This window comes from Nannospalax galili, unplaced genomic scaffold (genome assembly GCF_000622305.1).
Source record: "Nannospalax galili isolate Female #2095 unplaced genomic scaffold, S.galili_v1.0 scaffold1415, whole genome shotgun sequence".
Lineage (NCBI taxonomy): Eukaryota > Metazoa > Chordata > Mammalia > Rodentia > Spalacidae > Nannospalax > Nannospalax galili.
Genome location: NW_008336308.1, coordinates 318,061 through 339,436, shown reverse-complemented (window position 1 = coordinate 339,436; position 21,376 = coordinate 318,061). Strand labels below are relative to the sequence as shown.

At 36.9% G+C, this 21,376-nt stretch overlaps 1 protein-coding gene across 2 annotated transcripts; it reads right to left on the bottom strand.

The window, feature by feature from the left end:
- Nucleotides 1-745: 745 nt before the first annotated feature.
- Nucleotides 746-19,460, bottom strand: LOC103732440 (cytochrome P450 2C26-like). Of its 2 annotated transcripts, none has more exons than XM_029562482.1 (9): nt 19,270-19,460; nt 18,675-18,837; nt 18,360-18,509; nt 15,544-15,719; nt 13,687-13,863; nt 10,716-10,857; nt 7,807-7,994; nt 2,571-2,712; nt 746-1,219 (listed from the first exon to the last, which is right to left on the bottom strand). In XM_029562482.1, the coding sequence occupies exons 1-9, from the start codon at nt 19,435-19,437 to the stop codon at nt 1,038-1,040; spliced, it is 1,488 nt and encodes a 495-aa protein (XP_029418342.1). In that variant the 5' UTR covers nt 19,438-19,460; the 3' UTR covers nt 746-1,037. The 2 variants fall into 2 exon arrangements, with proteins under 2 accessions (XP_029418342.1, XP_008829233.1); XM_008831011.2 differs by having other exon boundaries at nt 15,544-15,704.
- Nucleotides 19,461-21,376: the final 1,916 nt, after the last annotated feature.

Sequence of the window (21,376 nt, the reverse complement as noted above, 5' to 3'; positions counted from 1 at the left end):
AAACCCAAACCCAGCAGACAAGAAGAAATAACAAAAATCAGAGCAGAAATTAATGAAAGAGAAACAAAGAAAACAATCCAAAGAATCAATGAATCCAAGAGATGATTCTTTGAAAAAATAAACAAGATTGACAGACTGTTAGCCCAGTTAACCAAAAGAAAGAAAGAGCACTTCATGTGACTTAAGGTGATGCCCAGTCAAAAGATTTTTTTTAACTGTCCTCATTTTTCCAGTCTCTTTCTTTAGTGTGTGTTTGAGTGGGGTTGTTTTTAGGTTTGTGTAGATGATCAGGTACATGTATTTGTGAAGGCGCGTGTACAGCCTTTGCATACACATGTGAAGGCCAGAGGCCAACCCAAATCTTAGTCTTCAGAAACTAAAAGCCTTTTCTCAAGGTAGGGTATCTCACTGTGACCTGAGATTAGACAGGGTGTCCAGACAGTCCCAGGGATCCTCCAGTTTCAACCTCCTCAGAATTCATTTAACAACCACACAATATCATTTCTGGCCTTTTAGATGGTCTAGAGATCAAATTTATGTCCTCAGGATTGCGTGGCAAGCACTTTGACTGGGCCATCTCCCCAGAACTCCCTCTTTGCATGCTCTATGATTCTCAGCATGTGAACCAGCATAATCTCTCTTTTCTTGCATTTCTTACCTGAATTGTAAGCAAGCACGTAAGCAAAAATTGTAAGTAATCAAAAATATTTATTATTGAACATATGCAGAAGAAAATGACCATGAATTATTATATAATAATAATTTATTTGTTTTGTAGCGAAGTCATATTAATACTGGGATCAGATATGTATTAGAGCAAGGGAAGGTAACAGTATCACAGAGAATAGGGAATTCTAGATACATATGTGCACTAACTAAAGAAACTGTAAAACAGAGGATGGTGTTCCCTGTAACTTGGGAGAATGGTAAGAAAAGAGAGGTAAAGAAGGGTACAGTGTCCCTGAAATTGAAGGAGGTGGATGGTGGCCTGAGGAGATGGCAGAAGACAGCCCAGCAGGAGCCAGGCAGACTGATCTTCACACAGGAATGAAGCAGAGCTGGTAAGTGGGTGGCAGGGAAGCAAACCCACTGTATACTGGAGTTATATCGATGTCCTTTGGGTGAATGAGAGATTTCAGTTTAAAGTTCTGTAGAATGGTGGTCAGGAATAGAAAGAGCTCCATGCGGGCCAGGCCCTCTCCTGCACACATTCTTTTTCCTGAAAAAAAAAAAAAAACCAAAGATGGTAAATGTAACTTTTTCATAAGTGTGTGTATGAGAAGCTTTGTGCTCATAACTGGAACATTGGAACATGAAAGTCAAGGAATTATTACATGGATGCTAAAAATAGATGGATGCAAGGAAAATTTGTTAAACTGACAAAGGCAGGATAAATTTATTTCTGATCTAACATACAATCTTAAAGATATATATATACATATATATATATATGTACTTCTTATCCATGTATGTTTGCATACACCTGTGATCAGAGTACCAAAGAGACCAAGGAAAGGAGAGCAAGTGTTCACTATTACAATATAAAAACTACGGAAAGAAGTTTCGTATCCTGAGGCAGCACACGCACTGCAGGGAAGGAGATACAATGTTCAGAACATGTAATCTAAATATGGTAGAACAGACAGAGAGCCCTGTGAACACTGCAGGGTGTGCTATACATCTGCAATATGGCCATCATCACATGACAATCTGAAACTTTCTGACATTCTGAACTGAGGGAAAATGTGTTGTTTCGGCAGTTCAAGTTTCATGGACTTTTTAATAATAATTTCCTTTTTCTTATTATTATTCTCTCTTACTTGTGCCCTCTGAGGAGTGTGCCCTCAGAGGACAGAAGTGGGAGTCATATCCCTGATGGATGCTTGTTAGAAACCATATGGATGCTGGGATTTGAACCCGTGTCTTCTTCAAGAACAGCCATTGTTCTTAACTGCTGAGCCACCAATTCGGTCCCTGAGGTAGTTTTAAAGTCATTTATTAGTATGTCGCTCCATTTAGTCCTTAATATATGAGGTATGAGAGAAAACTGTAGTGATTTTTGCCCATAGTCTTCTTGCACAGCTAGGGATGGTCCTCTCTCACTGAACTGGCAACTGCATTAGCATGAATTGTTTGCTTATCTGTTTCCCTGAGTGGGTTGGAGACTTTTGGGACTTTTCTGCTTAGAGGGCACTTGTATCTGCATAGCTGATCCAGGGGATGAATGATTCAGCAAAAAGACATAAAGCCAAATTGTGAGATCTCTTCATTTTCAAAATGAGTGAGGAAAGACTAAATGAAGTTTACTTTCTAGGAATACGTCATTGGTTGGTCCATGATGTATCTAAAGAAAGAACAAATTTTCTATCCTCTAGGTCTCTCAACTTCAGTGAAATGTGTGAACAAACTAAAGCCTCACTTTTCAAGCCTGATGGTGAGGGTGTCTCACTAACAAGGAAGTGGGAACTAAGAGTGGTGTTTCACTTCATACATCAGCACATGGAACTCACAGTATGAGTTCCAACTGATCCTCATTTCCACTTTGACCCATGAAAATGGGTTCCTTTTACCTGTAGAAAAAGGCATAAAGTAGTCACTTTTCTTAAAGTTTCCTTTCTCATCTAGAAAGTGGGCAGGGTCAAATGTCTCTGGGTCGGAGAACTCCTTGCTGTCCTTCAGTATAGATGACAGAGACGTTAACACAGTTGTTCCCTGGAAACAACAGAAACAGAGTGAAACCAAGTTACAAAGGAAATAAGGGACCGTGGAGTACTCTGACCTAAATGGGACACCTATCACATCCTCTTCTCCCAAGGTTGAGAGATCATGGCAAAGAAGTGGGAGAAAAGACTGAAAGAGCCAGAGGTGGTGCATGAATATAAGGAGACAGTGTTGTTGAGACACAGCAAGGCAGTTGTTCATATGAATCCACAGTGGTTGTGACAGCATTCACCAGTGCTGTGTAAGCCCAAGTCAGACAAAAATCCAGCATGTATTGGGGGAGGTAGGTGAGAAGGCCCATCCCAAGCTAAGAAACAATTGGCAATTGATAGCTACTGGGAGAGACAGATAGAGTCAGTTTTCATAAATGATATAATGTTGTGTAGGTTGACCAGGCATCAGAAGATGGACCCACACCCAAGAGCATTTGGAGATTAGCAATTAGACTTTGTAGGCCTTAAAAATAATAAAGGACATGAAGCTAAGGGTTGTAAGGAGGTGGGAATGGATAGGAGAAGAGATTGGGAGGGGCCTGAATATGATCAAATTACATTGTATGCTGACTAGACCCCAGCAGATGAATTTGCACTGAGGAATATTCAGATAGAAATGCTTGTCTAGGTAGGACTTAACATATATGACAGAACACCTGAAATCTGAGTGGGGACAATGGGGGACAGGGAGGGGAGAGGGTCTAAATTTGATTAAGATGTATTATATGAAATGCATGCAAAACTTAATAAAAATATTAAAAATAAGAAAAGAATCAATATAGGAACTGGAGAGATTGTTCAGTGGATAAGAGCACTGGCTGTTCTTGCAGAAGACATGGGTTCAATACCTAGCACCCACATAGCAGCTAACAACTGTCTGTAACTCCGGTTTTGGGGGATTCAATACCCTCTTCTGACCTCCACAGGTGTTGTATGACACAAGTGCACTTACACACATGTAGACAATACACTCATAAAATAAAAAATAATAAATAGCGGGGCATGGTGGCACACGCCTTTAATCCCAGCACTCGGGAGGCAGAGGCAGACAGATCTCTACGAGTTCAAGGCCAGCCTGGTCAACATAGTGAGTGCTAGGACAGCTGGGGCTACAGGGAGACCCTTCTTCAAAAAGACAAAACAAAAAATAATAAATAAAATATTTTTAATCAATGCATTTTTATCATATGAAAGTTTAAAGAAAGAAATCACAGAACTAGAAGCATAAGGAAAATCAAAAAGTTCAATCTTGTGCTCCATGTTAGAGAAACTAAGTCCAAAGAAGAGCAGTGACATTTCCAGCAGACAAATCAGGTAACAAGCAGTTGGGGGTTTGTTAACCGAGAGTAGAAGTGACCTGGGAAAAGTGCCTTCCAGTGACATTTTATGTGAGTACTTAAGTTAAAACTTTTGAGTGCTCTCCTTTACTTCAAGATTGGATATATGTTTATGTTACCATCTGACATTCTAGTTCATCAGGTCTGTTTTCACATAACTCGTATGGCTTATCAATCAAACTGGGACATTTTCTCTCACATGTAGAACTATTTATCTACATTAATATTATGAGAAAATAGGTGCAGGGCAACAGTCATGTGGTCATAATAGTGCTGCGATCTCAGCTATGGAATCTATCTAAATACACTGTATAATACACAAATATACAATATATAAATGATACAAAAGCAGGAGGGGAACTATTCAGGAGGAGGAAGGGGACCAATGGAAAGGGAAAGGATGAAGAACTGGACAATAAATAAAAGTGATAAAGATTACATTGTCGTGGTCATGATCTTAGGGTTACAGCTAAACCAACAAAATTCTGAGGGCTACATGAAAATGACTGAGAGGTGGTTCTGGAAAATTCTATTCTATTAGTACAAAAACTGACCTCATAGCATTACAAAATTTCTAATGGAGAAAAAATGTGTTCTATAAACTTTGGCAAATTTTTCACCTGTTTAGCATATCAACTTAACCAAAACAATGGCTGGGAAGGGAGGGAGAATTAATTTTCTCCAAGGACAAGCTTTCTGATATGGTATCCATTCCCAAATAGTCATCCCTAAATATCTATACATAAGGCACTAGTAGATGAACTAAATAGATTACAAATATATACATATATGTATATGTGTGTGTGCCTTTACATATGTATGCATGAATGTATGTATATGTAACAATAATAATTTAAGAAGTCATCTAATTGAGTGTGAGTGTGGGGGAATGAATGGAGTTCAAGAAGGTACAGGGTAGGGTGGGAATTTTGTAAATACAGCACTCATGATTGAAAATAAATATGACTAAAATTTTAAAATTAAAAATATTTTGACATTTGGATATTAAATTAAATTTAAATTTCAGACACAATGAGCATTGGACATAACCATCCTCGTTTGTCTGCACATAGCCTGCAGCTGTGACAGAGCCCAGAGGTGGCAACACAGTCCTCATAGCCTAGATGCTCTAATATATCATCCACTAGGACAATTTTAAAGTTTACTGGCTTTTTTAAAAGATTTATTTATTTATATTTTATATGTTTGAGTGTTTTACCTGCATGTATATAAGTGTACCATGTTCATATCATGCCATGGAGGCCAGAAGAGGGCATCAGATTCCCTGAAACTGGTTGCATATAGCTATGAGTCGCCACGTGATGGTGGGCACTGAGCTCAAGTCCTCTGGAAGAGCAGCTAGTGCTCTTAACCCTGAGACTTCTTTCCAGCTCAGTTTATATGTTCTTGTCTTTTTAAAAATATTTTACTTACTATTTTTATTTTATGTCTATGAGTATATTGTCTATGTGTATATAAGGGCACTGGTGTTCTGCAATGCCCATGGAGGTCAGAAGAGGTAATCAGATCCCTTGTAACTGGAGCTATGGATGGTTGTTAGCTGCCATACGAGCGCTGGCAACCAAACCCGGGTACTTTGCAAGAGCGGCCAGTGCTCTTAACTGCTGAACCATCTCTCCAGAATTTTGGCTCTTGTCTTGACTTACTATCTCTACTGAGATGCATGGCTCCAGTCTGGTAACAGAATCACTTATATGATTTGTAATAGGGTAGAATCAGGCATGCAGTGGTACTTATTTCTGCATCAGGCTCTTTCATGAAGGAAAAGAATGGAATATTGAGGTTCACTAGACAAAAGAGACCAGTCAAACAATGAGTCACAAGCAGAGGGATGGCCAAGTATGAGCTCAGCAGATGAAACCCTCACTCAAGCAGGCCTCTAAATCTTTTGGAGGCTTTTGGAGAGGTAGATCACTCCTATCTCATTCTTCAGTCATTTTACCATTTCATTACATAAAGTCTTTTCATTCTTTTACCTAAAGACCTCATGCTAAGAACAGGATAAGAAATTGACAGAGAGTCAGGGGCATGGAAGAAGTTGGAGGAGGACTGGGAGGGATGAAAATAATGTAAAGACTACACTCATATATGATATTCAAAAACTAAAAATGAATAAATATCTGCAAAAAAATGTATATGCTTTAAAGTACTATCAAGATGCTAATCAAAATAGTTCTCATTTTTCCAGAGTGGGAGGAGGAGATTGGATGCCACGTGTACCTCCCAGCAGTGAATTTGACTTACAACACATCTGTGAATCAACCTCTAGATCTAAGGCTCAGGGAACACTGTAGAAGAAAGAGCATAAAGAACATAAAAGCCAGAGTGACAAAGCACTTACTGCTACTTAAACCATTCTAGACACAAAAGGGAAGCTACACCAATGAAAGATTCATAGTTTGGTAGTCTAACAAGATCTTCACTTAATAATAAAACCACTTGACATACCAATTTGGATGGGGAAATTTCAAAGGGTCCTGCCTCTGGACAAAGATCTGTATGCAATCCATGGATGCTGAGGGAGAGGGAATCAATTTTCTGCAGGGACGGGCTGACTGAGAGGTTATCTAACTCCAAGTGAGCAGTCCTAAACACAGGCACACAAGGGCACCATGGACTATTCATGATTTAAGGACTTTCTTTTCCCCTTAGAGACAAGAATTATGCAATTTGGGTGGATAGACCCACTGGAAGGAGTACTTCAATTGCTTCATCCTGCATCTCTGTTCAGCATGGAAGAAGCCAGAGAGGTCTACATCCCTATTCCCTATTGGCAACTTGGGTAAGTCCTTCAGAGGATGGCGTGATAAGAATAAGAGGTAGGAATTGGCTAGGCAGTTAGGGTAAAAAGACCCCAAAGAAATGTAACCAGTTTCTTGGCTAAACCCCAAAGAAAAGTAGCCAGTTTCTTGGCTAAAAGTCAAAATGTCCTTGGGCCTGTTAACAACATGCTCTGTTCCAAAGGCCAAAAATATCAAAAGTATTTGGGAGCTTATATCTAATCCTTAAAAGATTTTAGGGTTACCTCTTCAGAGGGGGGAATGTTGGAAGGGAGGAAGTGGGCATGGATTTGATCAAAACATCAACATGTATGAAATTCTCAATACAGTTTTTTAAAAGTTTAAAAAAGAAAGGGCTATAGAAAAGGGTCAGGAAATTTAGAAGGAATGGTGGGGGAATTGGGAGTAGCTGGAGGGGGGACTATAAGGGATGGAAAGGTGCAAAGACTATACTCATATGGTTCACAAAAATTAAATAATAAAAAGGATAAAAAGTACTTATGATTCTGGAGAATATTCACAAGTTACCTCATGTAAAAGAAACTATTACAAAGAAAATTTAATTAAAATAAATTAATAATCATATGTTATTGAGGTATTGAAAAATTCTGGATATGAGCGAATTATTTCCAGATTTTTTTCTCACTATGATAAAAATTTCAAAAAACCTATTTAATGAAATTGAAGTTGAAACGTTCACCTGAAATATCAAAACCTAAGCTTTGCCAAAACAATATTTAGAAGGCAGAACAAATTTGAAAGATTCAGAAAAAAACATACCATGCCTGTTAGAGTTGTACTTCCAAACATGAAATTGCATGCCCACTAAGTACCCAAAATAATATATTTGCATTTTACATTTCTATTGTCTTTCACTCATAGAGTGTTGGAACTTCACTGTGAATGTGGGAACATTAAGAGCACAGAAGTGCAGCAGAGAGGAAACCAGCTTACCTTGGGGATGAGATAGTTCCTGAATTTAATGTCAGAAGTTACTGCATGAGGCAGGTTGGTGGGGATGAGGTCAATGTATCTCTGGACCTCGTGAACCATGGCATCTGTGTAGGGCATGCTGCTCCTGTCCTGCATGCAAGGGCTCCGGTGTCTGCCAACCACACGGTCAATCTCCTCCTGCACTTTAGCTGGTTAGAAACAGTGAAAAATGGTGGAAAAGGAAAAAAGTGGCATATTTGATACAATACTGCAGGGCCACACAGGGTATGATGAAGATGACCCTGGAGTTTTAGAAACACATACTTTATGTCCAGGAGTAAACCCAGATATGCAGAATTGATGTGAAATATATTCGTACCACTATCCTACAAAATACCTGTTGTCATATGTCAACATGTGCTCGTTATTTATCAATCAAATTAGCGAGTAATTTTGGACATATTTAAATATTTCCAATAATAAGACAATATAATCAACATATAGTCATTGGTAAAGGGCATGAAAAAGGAGATGTTCAATTTTTAAACAGATACAACACTTTTTATTACATTCTAATACATGTACATATGTACATAAGTGTGCTTTGTGCGTATGCAGTTTGAAATAATGATCTACCCAAGTAGCTACTACTGAAATACAATCATACTCGTAAAAAGTGACTGCTTCTTAGATACACACTTGTATGTTGCATGTATTGACTTTCTGGTATGGGAAATGAACATTTCAGTTATATTATATCCCATATAAAAATTACCTACAAATAGATACCAAGCATGCACATACACACACACACACACACTTCTCCTCATTCTGGAGCACGTAGTATTACAATACTTGGTTATGCCAATATTTATTATGAGAATAATTGTAGTTACATAAATATTATTCCTTATAATGAAAAATATGGTCATTTCCCATTATTTATACATTTTTTGGTATTTCAGTTTGCAATTTTCCATTTTTGAGTTAAAATTCTACATATCCTAATAAATGCTTCAAGATCCTGTGGATAAATGTTCAGTTAATAAGAGCATCAGACTACAGATCACAGCGTCCGGGCTTCATTCTTTGTTCAAGTCTGCAGCATCCTCCTGGGAAATACAGAATTGAGAGCACACTCATTCCTCACTCTCCCTTATTGGATACACAGATTCCTGGAGAATGTGACTTCCTGTGACTCTGCTTCAGACAACTGGATAGAAAATATACTCACATATTTCATGAAAAAAGAGAAAATAGGTTGTAAATCCATGGCAAACATGGAGGTCTATCACTATGCTTTCTTCATAAAATATCGGGTTCTCTTGAGAACTGTGGTGCTATGTCAATATGAATTATTGATGTATGATTCAGGGATTTCTTTGAAGAAGCTGATGCTTTAATTCTATCCTGACATTCTCAAATTCCGTGACACTGTTTCTTGGGTTGGTATTATTCCGTTCCATTATTTTAGTTGCTTTTTTAAAATATTTTATTTATTATTTTTATTTTATGTGTATGAGTATATTGCCTGCATGTATGTAAGTGCATCCGTGTAGTGCTTCTGCCCCCTGTGGTCAGAAGTGGGCTTTGTATACACCAGAACTAAAGTTATGGATAGTTGTTAGCCACCATGTGGGTGCTGGAATTCAAACCTGGGTTCTCTGCAAGAGCAACTGGTGCTCTTAATTGCTGAGTCATCTCTCCAACCCTAGAAATTTCTATTAAGGTGGTAAAATACAGTGATATTTACAGTACGTTCCTAACTGGAAGATAAATCTGAATGCTGATGTTCAAAACAAGATGGAGAAAGAGTTCTGACTTCAGGGACTGGAACACAGCCAATCCTTCCCTTTCAACCTTATGCATAATTTTCTCTTTTCCTGCAAATAACTCAAGGACCCCAGTACAGTAATTTGTAGACTGGGTTATGTTTGGGAGAAAGTTTGTGTTTTCCTATGGGGGAAATTCAGTCACCTGGTATATTGTTGTGGGTAGGGAACACCAAGACCAGCATCCTGTTCACAAATTTGCTCTCTTTTAGACTCCTCTTATTTCCAAACAGGAATCTTTATGGAGGCTGTAGGTTCACAGCTTGTTTTACTTACTTCACGGATATTTACCTAACATTAAGGTTACCATATCTTCATCCCTGCCTCATTTTTCCTCACTCTTCAACATACTATTATGTATCAGAAATTGCATGAAATTTTCTTGTCTGTTTAATGTTGTTTTCCTTCTCTACCCTAAAAGTACTCATTTTGATTCATATGTATGTAATTGTCATTTAGTGTATATTGCACACAGGATACAAAGTACGTTTATTTATGTTGAACAACTGTATGTATTTTAAAGTCAATTTCTAAAATAATTTTAATTTCCAAAGAAAACCCTATTGGCACAGTTAAAAAAAAATCAGTGTTCAAAACAATTTTTAAGGAAATGGACTTCTGAAATGATAAAACTCTTCTCTCTATGCCTTCTGTGTCAATGGAAATACCTTCGGAAGAACCTAAGTCTTTAAAATAATTCTCAGTGATTATTATCTCAGGCAGATTCAGTAGAATCTAGTGGTTTCTTTTTTTCTATAGTTTCAGTGACATGAGTATTCTTTTCTCAATCACAGAATTACATTTATCAGAATGAGGAAAGGCAACTGCAAGAACTTACTTGCTGCTAAAACCTGCATTTGGGGAATAAATGAACATGCAACAACAGGGTCAGGACCATAGAACCTGGACACAGGGCCCACATTTGGTTGCTTTTCCAAAAACCATGGTCTCTTCCTATCTTTCACTCATTCTCCTCATCACAGCTAGTGGCACAGAAGGTAAAATACCGAGACCCTTCAAAGAATAACACAATACGGGACAATAACAGCATCTTTCAAGCATCTTTAAGCAATGCTCTAGCTCACCATGTGTCCTCACCTGTGACGTGTGGGTGCTTCAGCAGGAGCAGGAGAGCGTACCGCAGTGTTGTGCTTGTTGTTTCTGTCCCAGCGCCAAACAAATCATTCACAGTGATGGACAAATTTTCAAGTGTAAATTCTGAAGGTTGACTGTGGTTTTCCTAAGAAATATTTAATGTACATATCTGACAAATTGTTTATGAGCAAATCTAACAACAACGACTCTGCGAGACTACGCTTTCTTTTGTTGCCAGCACAGAACCTGGGAAGTGTACTATGAGGAGAAACTAAGATTGTCTCAATTTAACTTTTTACTCCCGATTATTTTTGCTTGTCTAAAAAATTGTGTTAATGTTGTTTTCTTCACCTGAATGTGTACAATGCATGATCTTTAGGTCCAAAAACAGATAAATTGAACCATACCTTATTACATCATCTCTTACTGAAACATCTCTGCCTGACTGGAGACTGGCACAGTAGTTAAGAGACCTTGTGGCTCTTCCAGAGGCCCCAAATGCAATTCCTAGCACCCATGACAGGCAGTTTGCCTGTAACTCCAGTTTCAGGTTATTTAATCTCCATTGTAAGGGGAAAACTAAAACCTAAGAATATACACTTTTATGCTATTTTCCACAATACTAGAATTATTGACCTGAATAATTATGTAAAAGAAAAATAAATTCAAATTAAAGAGCACAAAATAAGATGACATTTATTTTAAGACAAAATGGTGCAATATATAGAAAATACCATATCATTAAGAGGAAAACTTAACCAAAGCTAATAAATGATAACAGCAAAATTTCATAATAAAAAATTACATTTGATTCTGACTGTGCACAGCAGAAAAAGAATCCTGAAATGAAAACAAGGAAACAATAACATTTGCAACAGTGGCAAAGGGGAAAAGATCGTGGTTCATGCCAAATATGTGAAGATATATATAATTAAAACAATTAATGGTGCTAAGAAACAAAGAATATCTAAATAAATGGAAAACCACCTCATGCCTAAGGATAAGAAAAAAATAATGCTGGCAGGGTAACAATAATATTCCACAAAGTAATCTTAATAATTAGCTCCATATCTATTAAAATTTGAGTAAGAAAGCAAATCCTCTGATTCAAGTGGCACAGGGGAAGAAGGGGTAAACTCCCAAACTTCAAAACTTGTTACAGAGCAGCATTCTGCTGGCACATAGATCAACATCAAACCCCAAAGAGCTTTGATAACCAGAGGCTGCTTAAACATCAGTGGGTAAGAATTTTACATCAGTTCCCAAACCATCCCATCAATGGAAGATCCTTTAGCATTTAAGGATGGAACAACAGAATAACTACAAGAAAAGGAAAGATTGGAAGGCTTAAATAGGGGTAAGCCTCCATTCCTTACTATTTGGACCCACAGATTTGAGTCCAAAGCATCCAAATAAGAGTAAGTGAGCCAGATTTCATCAAAAATCCAAATTGTTTGTGCATTCAAACACATTGTTTAAAATGTGATTATTTCGACTTACAGAATGGCTAATTATATTTTCATGTCATATATCTGGACATTTGTATGACTAGATGCATAAAAATTTCCTATATCTCCACAACAAGAAAGGAAAACAATTAAATTTAGACATGGGAAAAAGATGAACAAAAAGTCTCTGAATAAGAAACACAAATATGAAACTGCACATGAAAAGATGTCCATGACCATTATGCCTTAAGGAGATGCAGTCAAACTGCCCTGACATACCATTTCACACTCACTGGGTTGGGGTTAATAAATGTATGTGGCAAATTACAAAGCTATTTTTAAAATAAGAGCTCTTGTAGACATGTAATTGTGTGTTTACTATTGAAAAGCTATTAATGATAGAATGCAAGAAGGGTGATTGAGTGTTTAATAGCTGTGTTATGGTTTTGTAAAGCAATGGAATGCTTTCATACTAGAGAGAGCTGGTGCCTATAGTGTTTTGTGAACGTGCTGTCACCACATTGTATGTATAACATGGATACTGGCATTTTGTATGAATTTAATCTCTATTTTTTATATGACACCACCCCCTGAAATGATTTAAATTCAATCTCTACACAAATCCACAATGGCCTCCTTCCAGAAATTGATAGGCACATCCTAAAATTCACCTGCATCCAAAAAGCCTAGAGTAGATATGACAAGACCACCCACTGCTCTCATAGCAGTTGAACTCATAGCAGTTGTAGTTGCCTGATCAAGACCTTCACGAGTGCCAGTCCACATTCTAGCAAGAAGTGGGAAGTGTTTCATGACCATCCCCCCAATGCAGATCTATGGTTTCTGGGGGATAGAGAGTCCATTTTCTTTAAAAGTGTAGCCCCTAGAATGCCTACCATGTTCTGATATTTTTCCTCACACACGTGAATATATGAGGAACACAACTGGACTCAATGAAGTGTTAAAAGAGGGGGAGAGCATGAATTTTGGGGAGAGGTGACAGGTATGTTTGAATATGGGAGCTGTAAGAGGCAGGAATGGGGTGAATGTGATCAAAATACATTATATGAAATTCTCAAAGTATCAATAAAAACACTTTTTAAAAATTCCCTCTCTTACCAATAAATGACAATATGTCCAGATCTATTTTCATCTAGAGGACATCAGGGATTCCACCTATGACCTTTCCTTTTTCCATTCTGTGACACAATGTGTGCAAGGAGGAAGTCAGTTTTCAAATTATGACATGGTATGCTGTAATTTATGACCTGATTGGAAACTGTTTCCATATTACCTGTCCTTTGTAATATTTTTCTCCTCAATTTGATTTTTAAAATAGATTCAAGAATAAGGCTCTAATTATAAATTGACTTTATGATTTCTAGGGTCTACCTTACATTTTCACACATAAAAATTACATAAAAGTTTAGAAATGTTACTGGTCAGCCCATTTAAACATATCTGGTAAATAAATAATTATTCAGTAAATGATGAACTACTTAAATTAGTTTATATTAACACTTTACCTGCTTTCCTTTAATTAGATAATAATCGATAAAGTCTCGAGGATTTGTAGCATCCAGTGATTTTTGATGTTCTTTTATTTTCTCCATAAGATAACTTTGAACATAAGCCATATTTTTTATTACTCTGTTATGACTTCCTGGACAATAGTCAATGAGAGCAGGGAAGTTATTACAGACCTACAGGGCAAAAGACCCATTAATTATTAAATGAGGAAAAATATAATGAATAAGTGCATGTTTATTTATAGCATATAGCAAGACTGATTTGGATTTATATCTCTTGATATGAATGAAAAAAGATGTCCAACATGATAAAATTTTTATTTACATATATAGTAAATCTCTGTTTTAGTAAATAGAGTTGAGGAAGAAATTGTCATAATTCATAATCAATTTTCCACATTCATGAGACATTTTAGCACATTTGTGTCAACTCATTATCTGATTATATCTGTTCTTCCCTATTAGTTTGTCATATCACATGATATAAATTACTGTTATTTTTATTTTGTAGATGACAGAAATTAAGATAGTTGGTAACCTGATTTATAGCAGAAAGTTAACACCTAGAAACTTTATTCCTATGAACCAGTATCTGCCACGGAGGCAGTATCTAGACATGGGTGTGGCTCAAGGATACCTTAATATCAATTGCAAAGCTCAGCCATTAGCAACTTCTCTGTGATCACACAATCATTATTTATGCAGAGATCAGAAGATACCAATTCTTCACAGTAAATATTGTGAAAGTGTTTATAGTCCACAAACCATCCTTCAGTTTGTCATTTTTACCTTTTGCATTCTCAACTACTTTCTAAAGGGAAGCATCAAAAACATGAAACCATTTAACAACCCACTGAGGCCAATTCATCCTATGCATATACTTCTGGGTGTTGGACCATCCACTGCAGTGCTGTCAACCAACCAGGAACCATATCCTTAAAGAAAACTATTTCTCTGTCCCACTGAAGCTATCAACTGTCCATAGCTCCTCAGGTAGGGGAAGGGGATCATGAATCCCTTCCCACTGCATTCTAGAATGTTGATTGGCTTGATCACATGCAAATTTCATGCAGGTAACCATAGTTATTGTGATGAGTACAGCAAGTGCCATTTTGTTCTGGCCTTCCTCAACTTCTGACTCTTAAAATCACAACCCCTCCCCTTCTGCAATGGTCCCAGAGACAGCAGAAGCTGGTGGAATGAATGGATTATTAAATAATTTTAAAAAGAGAAAACAAAGTTAGAAATGAGTTGTGAGTGGATATGGGAGGAGTTAACTTGAGATATTGGGTGAAAATATGATCAAAATACTGTATAATTCTCAAAGAATTAATAAAAAGATTTTGAAAAGACAGCAGATATAATGGAAAGAAAGAGGAGAACAAAGGATAACGAGGGGAATCAAAACTACTCATTACATCCTGGAGGGTTCCATCGCCCCAGATAGTCTTTCCCATTTTCCTAAACTACAATATTTCTGTCAAGTAATATGATGAATACAGGCTTAATTGTTGACAGTACATGAACTTGTGTGTAGTATAAGAATATCCTATGAGGGACTGGCCTTTCATCTAAAAGGTAATAAATTATTTCATAATCAAGTCTGTGGAAGACAATAGGAAAGCCAATGGATCGGGAGCTAATAGATTTCAGTCAATAAGGCATTTGCCCTTCTGATTTCCTTTTTGTACAGAAAAGAATTTAAACTTCTTTTTCTGATATTTTTTCCATGATATTCTATGTATTCTATATTCTACTGTGGTGTCCATCCACCTCATTACTTCAACTGTGTAGAATTTGACCTCATGAGAAGTCCCTAAGTGTGTCCTGAGGAAGAAAGAATCTTGGTTTCACCTGTATCCACGGGGAACTCAGAATCTTCATAGTTTCATTTAATTTTTCCATCAAGTTAAGAAATTCCTGATCATTATAATCAAAGCGCTTCTGGAAAATAATGGAGCAGATCACATTGCAAGGAGCACAACCCAGGATGTAGGTAGGATCACAGGGTGAGCCTGAAGAGTTAGAAACTATTTTTAAAAACCTTTAAGTTTATATAGAAATCCTTTTTTTCTGGTTAACAAGTAAATGTGCATGTAAAGCTTTAAACAGTGTCATATGTGCAAATATCCCAAACAGCCAAACACTAAGAATTCATGGAATCCACAACCACATTTACCTCTAACCCTCAATTTCACTAGTTAAATAATATCATATCACATATTTATATTGGATATACTCTTTTAAGCCTAGCTTTCTTCTGTTCAGGAAGAAAAAAGGGGTTTTTTTATAAATAAATATTTTTATAAAATTCCTAGTGCACAATCAGAATTAATTCTGTCTGCAATGCAGGTAAACTTTATAGAGCTGAGGCAGAAATGGAGCAAATAGAGAAGACCTGGAAGCTCTGTGTCCAAAAGAATCATGTGCCAATTCAAAAAGTGGGGAAGGGAGAGATAACAATACTATGCCAGGCTTGTAAAACATAAAATTCCAATACTATGGTATTTTAGCAAAGAAGGCAAGTGGTAACTCTTTGGGATATTTCTTTCATTCCATTCACAGGTAATATCTTATTTTTGATCTTTTCATTATTGTATTCAGAAGAAAAGAAATATGAAAACATATTCATTTAAAATTCAAGCAAGGAATCTGATTCTTTCATGTCAGGCACTTACTAGATGAGTACAATTCACAATGATAGCAAATAAAATTCATTCATGTTCCAACACAACACCTGTAAACTTGATAGGGAAAACTAAACAACACAGAACAAGAATACACTTAGGAATAGAACAAAGTATTAATGAAAATAGTTCACATTTAGTGAAATGAATTATTTCATTAGTTTCTGTTTGGGCATCATACAGACTTCCGCTGTCACATGTTTTAGTGAAACATATAATCAAACCACCAAGAGCTGTGTAAGAAGAAATGATGATAAATATTGGTATCGTGAGAGATGAGAGAGAAAGAGAGAGAGAGAGAGGGAGAGAGAGAGAAATAATTGTTGAAAATGTATGTATGCTGCACTCAGCTAAGGAATAAAAAACATACATTGTGCCATGGTTACTAAGAGCTGTAAACATGTGCCTAGAGGAAACCTCAGACACGTCAGTGAAGCTGGGAAGGCTAATGTAGTTCAATAGAACGAGAATGCACATCATCTGATTTTTGGTCCTGTAAGTGTAGATCATGTCAAAGCCACCATTATCAGTAGCAGTTAGTCTCCAGTGACATGATAAGCAGTAAGTACAATTTGTGCTAAGGTGAATGCATAGCTTCCTAATTCATAAGAAAATTAATAGGAAATTTACATTCATGATTTCTGATTTAATAAAAGGAAAAAAGATTTGAATATAATAAGAGAGGATGTAAAATTTAAATTATCTCAAAATACACAGGCTACCGTCAAGCCTTTATTGGACCTTGTAGGTAAGACCCTACTGCTAAAGACAAGACATACATTGGACACAGGTCTTGGAGCAATGGAGCTTGAACTGACCTGGAAGCCAACTCGCTGAAGGCTAGCTCTCATAGTTTTGGCAACCATTGCAGAAGCTGCTAAGTGAGAACATTAATGGGTGGTCCAACCCCAACTTTAAAGGCTTTCACATTCCTAGACAAATGTAATTCTTACTATGTGTTAAGTAGAGATCTTTATATTTGCAGACAAGTATGCCAGCCACCACTCATCAAAGACGGTTCTTTTGCACCAGACAGAGACTATAACAGAGCTCCACAACTGGTCACATGCGGCGATTTAGTGTCTGTGAAATGCCCAACCCTAAATGACACATCTAGGGATTAAAGCAATAATAATGATAATATAAAAAGAGGTCATTTTGTTGTTAGCCTGAGCCTGTAACGGTTAAGCTATACTTCCAGCCCTTGTTGCAGAGTTCCACAACTGGTCATACACAGAGCTTGCCCAAGCCTAAGTGACACATCTGCAATGCAAACTCTACACCTAAGACTCAGAGAACATAGTGGAACAAGGGGTAGAGAGAACACTAATGTATCTCTCAACGCTCATCAATGAAGCTTTCATGCAACAGAAGGTTGTAAACAAAAAAGGAAACAAATGGCCAAAGCATAGAAAATAAGAGCCTGCAGAGTGTGGGTCCTTGGACAGGACTCCTATATTAAACTTTACCCACCCAAAGCTCAGGGACCATTGTAGAAGGAGTGGAAAGATTTTAAGAGTCAGTGGAGGAGACACATGTCTATATGGAAGCAGAATCTTACAGGCACCTGGGCCTTGCTCATATGAACTTACAGAAAAGGTGACCACGTGCACAAGATCCACACAAACTCAAGCAGACAAAATGCAGCATAGAACTGTGGAAATGGGCAGCAGGCACCAGTCTTAGCGAAATAACTATTGGGCAGTTGATTACTGCTGGGCAAGGAATAGCTGATCTTTAAGAGAGTGACTCTGGATAAGTTAATTAGACAGCAGTGGATGAACTAGCACTGTGGTACATCTGGGGACACTAACTTGATTCAATATACCTAAATATAAATGACAGAATTCATGAAATCCAATGGAGTGGTTGTGGGAGGGTGCTGATGAATAAGGTGGTATAAAGATGATTAAGATGTTGTATATGAAATACACAACAATTCAATAAAAATATGCAAAAAGTTAAATTACAAAGCTCTTTTACCATTGGTTTTCCTCAGTTCCTCCACAAGGCACTGGGCTTCCTCTTGAACACGGTCCTCAATGTTCCTTTTCCCCATCCCCAAGTTCCTCAGGGTCATGAGTGTGAAACGCCGTATCTCTTTCCATCTGCTTCCATTGCTCAAGCTAATTCCTAAAGAAATAGTGATAGACCCTAGAAATTATATTCCAAGAACAAAAGGGGGATTTGACAGGCACCAACATGTGCCTAAGGAGCAAATCTGGAAAAACCTCTTTTTCCATATACTGCCTCACTCTGTACACTGCCCAGCATACACACCTGAACATACACACTTACCAAAGCCTTTATTAACTTTCTCAACCACTGGGAACCTTCCTCTTGCAGAAAATTCCTCCCCATGATCAATCAGAGCTTCCTTCACTGCTTCATAGCCATGCAACACCACAGTGGGCTGTGTGCCCAGATAGAGTGTGAACACAGGGCCGTAGACTTTTGACAACTGGAAATAAGAAAGAAAATGCGAATCCTAGCAATAAAAACTCAGCCTATCCTTCATGCTATTAACCTCTGCATTACTGATGTTATCATTCCATCTTCATGTTTTCATTTAGGCAAACTCAGCTTCAAATATTTCTGAAATCTATATTACATTATGGTTATCATGACTACGGATAGTCTGCAATGTGCCATGCAATAGTCCAGGTATTTGATACATACGTTAGAGTGAAGCATCACATCAAATAATTCAGCATAACTGTTCATCATGTTTCACAAAGTCAGTAGCTAAGTCCAGAAATTGCAAATTAATTTCCATGACACTATTGCTCATGATGATTTTTTACAATATCATCTCCATTACTAGGTTTTAATTTTGAAGAAGAGTTATTTATTTCCCTTTACAAAGTACTGGAAGAACAGAAAGCACACTTACATTGGTTAAGGATTGGCGTATGTCCTTCACATCTATCTGTAGGAAATTTCCAATAATTGGAAGAGGTGTAGGGCCAGGAGGGAGTTTCCCTCTCCCAGAATTCTGTCTCCAGAGAGAGAGGAGAAGCAGACAGGAGAGGCCAATCACCAGGGCTACAGTTAGATCCATCAGAGCCTTCTCTTCTAACTGACATGATTTTGACCTTGCAGCAAACCCTTTTTATAGTGTAATCTGAAGAATCAACAGGTACCAACCTGAGGCATCATTGACTAATCAAATGGGCAGTACTTAATCTCTCTTCCAAGTAGATTTTGTCCTGATGAAAGAGATAAGAAGAGATTGTTTGTCTCTTTCCTTTGCTGGGTGTACATTAGAGTTTCTAGCTTAATATTACTAGTTGGTGTACAAATATTGCTAATAAAGAAAAAGGAAAATGATATCTTCAGTATGCAGCTGTTCTTGAAAAATACTAAAGTTAAGGAAGAGATGTAAGAGAATTCTTCAAAATTGCATACCTTAATTGGGGACCAGTGGGAATTTATGAATTTATGGTCATTTTGTAGATTCTATAAACTATGGAACTTTTTAAACAAAATGTCACTGTAGTCTCACCCAGGCTGCTCTCAACCTTACATTCTTCTCCTGTTTTCTCCCAAGAGCTATAAATACATGTATCCACAATGATGACCAGGTTTAATTGCATATTTAGAATGTTTCTTCTTTATATTAAATATTTGGCCATATGTTCCCCATAATGTAGACCTTACAAGTCGTTAATATACATGATAATCAATATATCTAACAAAACTGCCTAATATCACCCATACATCATTGCCCCTCTTTGAAACAAGATTTTTGTTTATTTTTAATGATATTTTCCTTAATTTTCTGAGAATTTCATATATGTACTCAATGTATTTTGAATGAGTAAACATATAAATTCTTAACTAGAGAAAGCTGTATATCTGTCACCTTTGTACAACACAATCATTGAAAGACCAGATAACTTTTTTTCTGGTGGTGAAAAGGCAAATAGAACTGTCATAGACAGAGGAACTTAAAATGCAATGAGATTTTCTTAGTGTCATAGTTATTCTGTGTGGAGTTACCACAGCTTCTTAAGGAAAAAGTCTGAGCATTCTCTTCTCCATCACTACAGAAGGAAAACAGGCTCGGCACAATTGACTATGGAGACAATATCAGATAATTTAATAGAAGTCATTTGAGTAAATGGGGTTTCATGAACTACATTGACTCCTAGAAAAGTTCTAATTGGCAAGAATCGAAAACAGTTATTGCAGAATATTGAAGGTCAGTGGTATCTGTGTACCATTGTTCAATGTCAACCTTAATCAGTGGCCTTCAAAACAAACATGAACTAGTTAATAATTATATCATCATTTTAACAAAGAGGTCAGAGAAGTTTGCTTTTATACTCTTTAGAACTTCAGTGACTGAAACTCTTGGTGATCCGCATTATCTACCTCAAAGTAAACAGTAAAATGCTGCTCAACTCACATATCTACATGTCACTTTGTTTTGGGTAAATGATGAATAACTTATTTTAAAAAATAACATTTTATAGCTTGAAAAATAGTTGCCTGGTTTAATACACACATTTTTGCTAGAGTGACACTTTGGATAGATTTTTCCTTTCATAAAATGCAGCAATCATATATCACTGAAGGAGAGGCAGTCTTTGAGATAAACTAATCTACATTATGCTTTGCTTTTTAAGGAATGAGCTACTGCTGAAATATTGTCACCAATAATTTAGTAAATGTATCAAAGATAAGTTGACTTCAGTATAAATCTTTTCCTGACCTATTAGCATATTTCATGAGTTGATATTCATTACACAAACTACGGAATTTCATACTGTCATTTTCCTTCAAATATATCATGTACTTTGACAGTATTAATGAACTTTCTTGACCCTATCTGCTTCTTACTTACTCTGACATCTAGCCATATTTCTCTTCCCAAATAGTTCCATATTCTATGTCACAAATATACATGCTAGTTATCTCATGTATAACAAGAATACATAGAGATAGAGAAATAGAAGATAGATGATAGATTAGATAGATAGATAGATAGATAGATA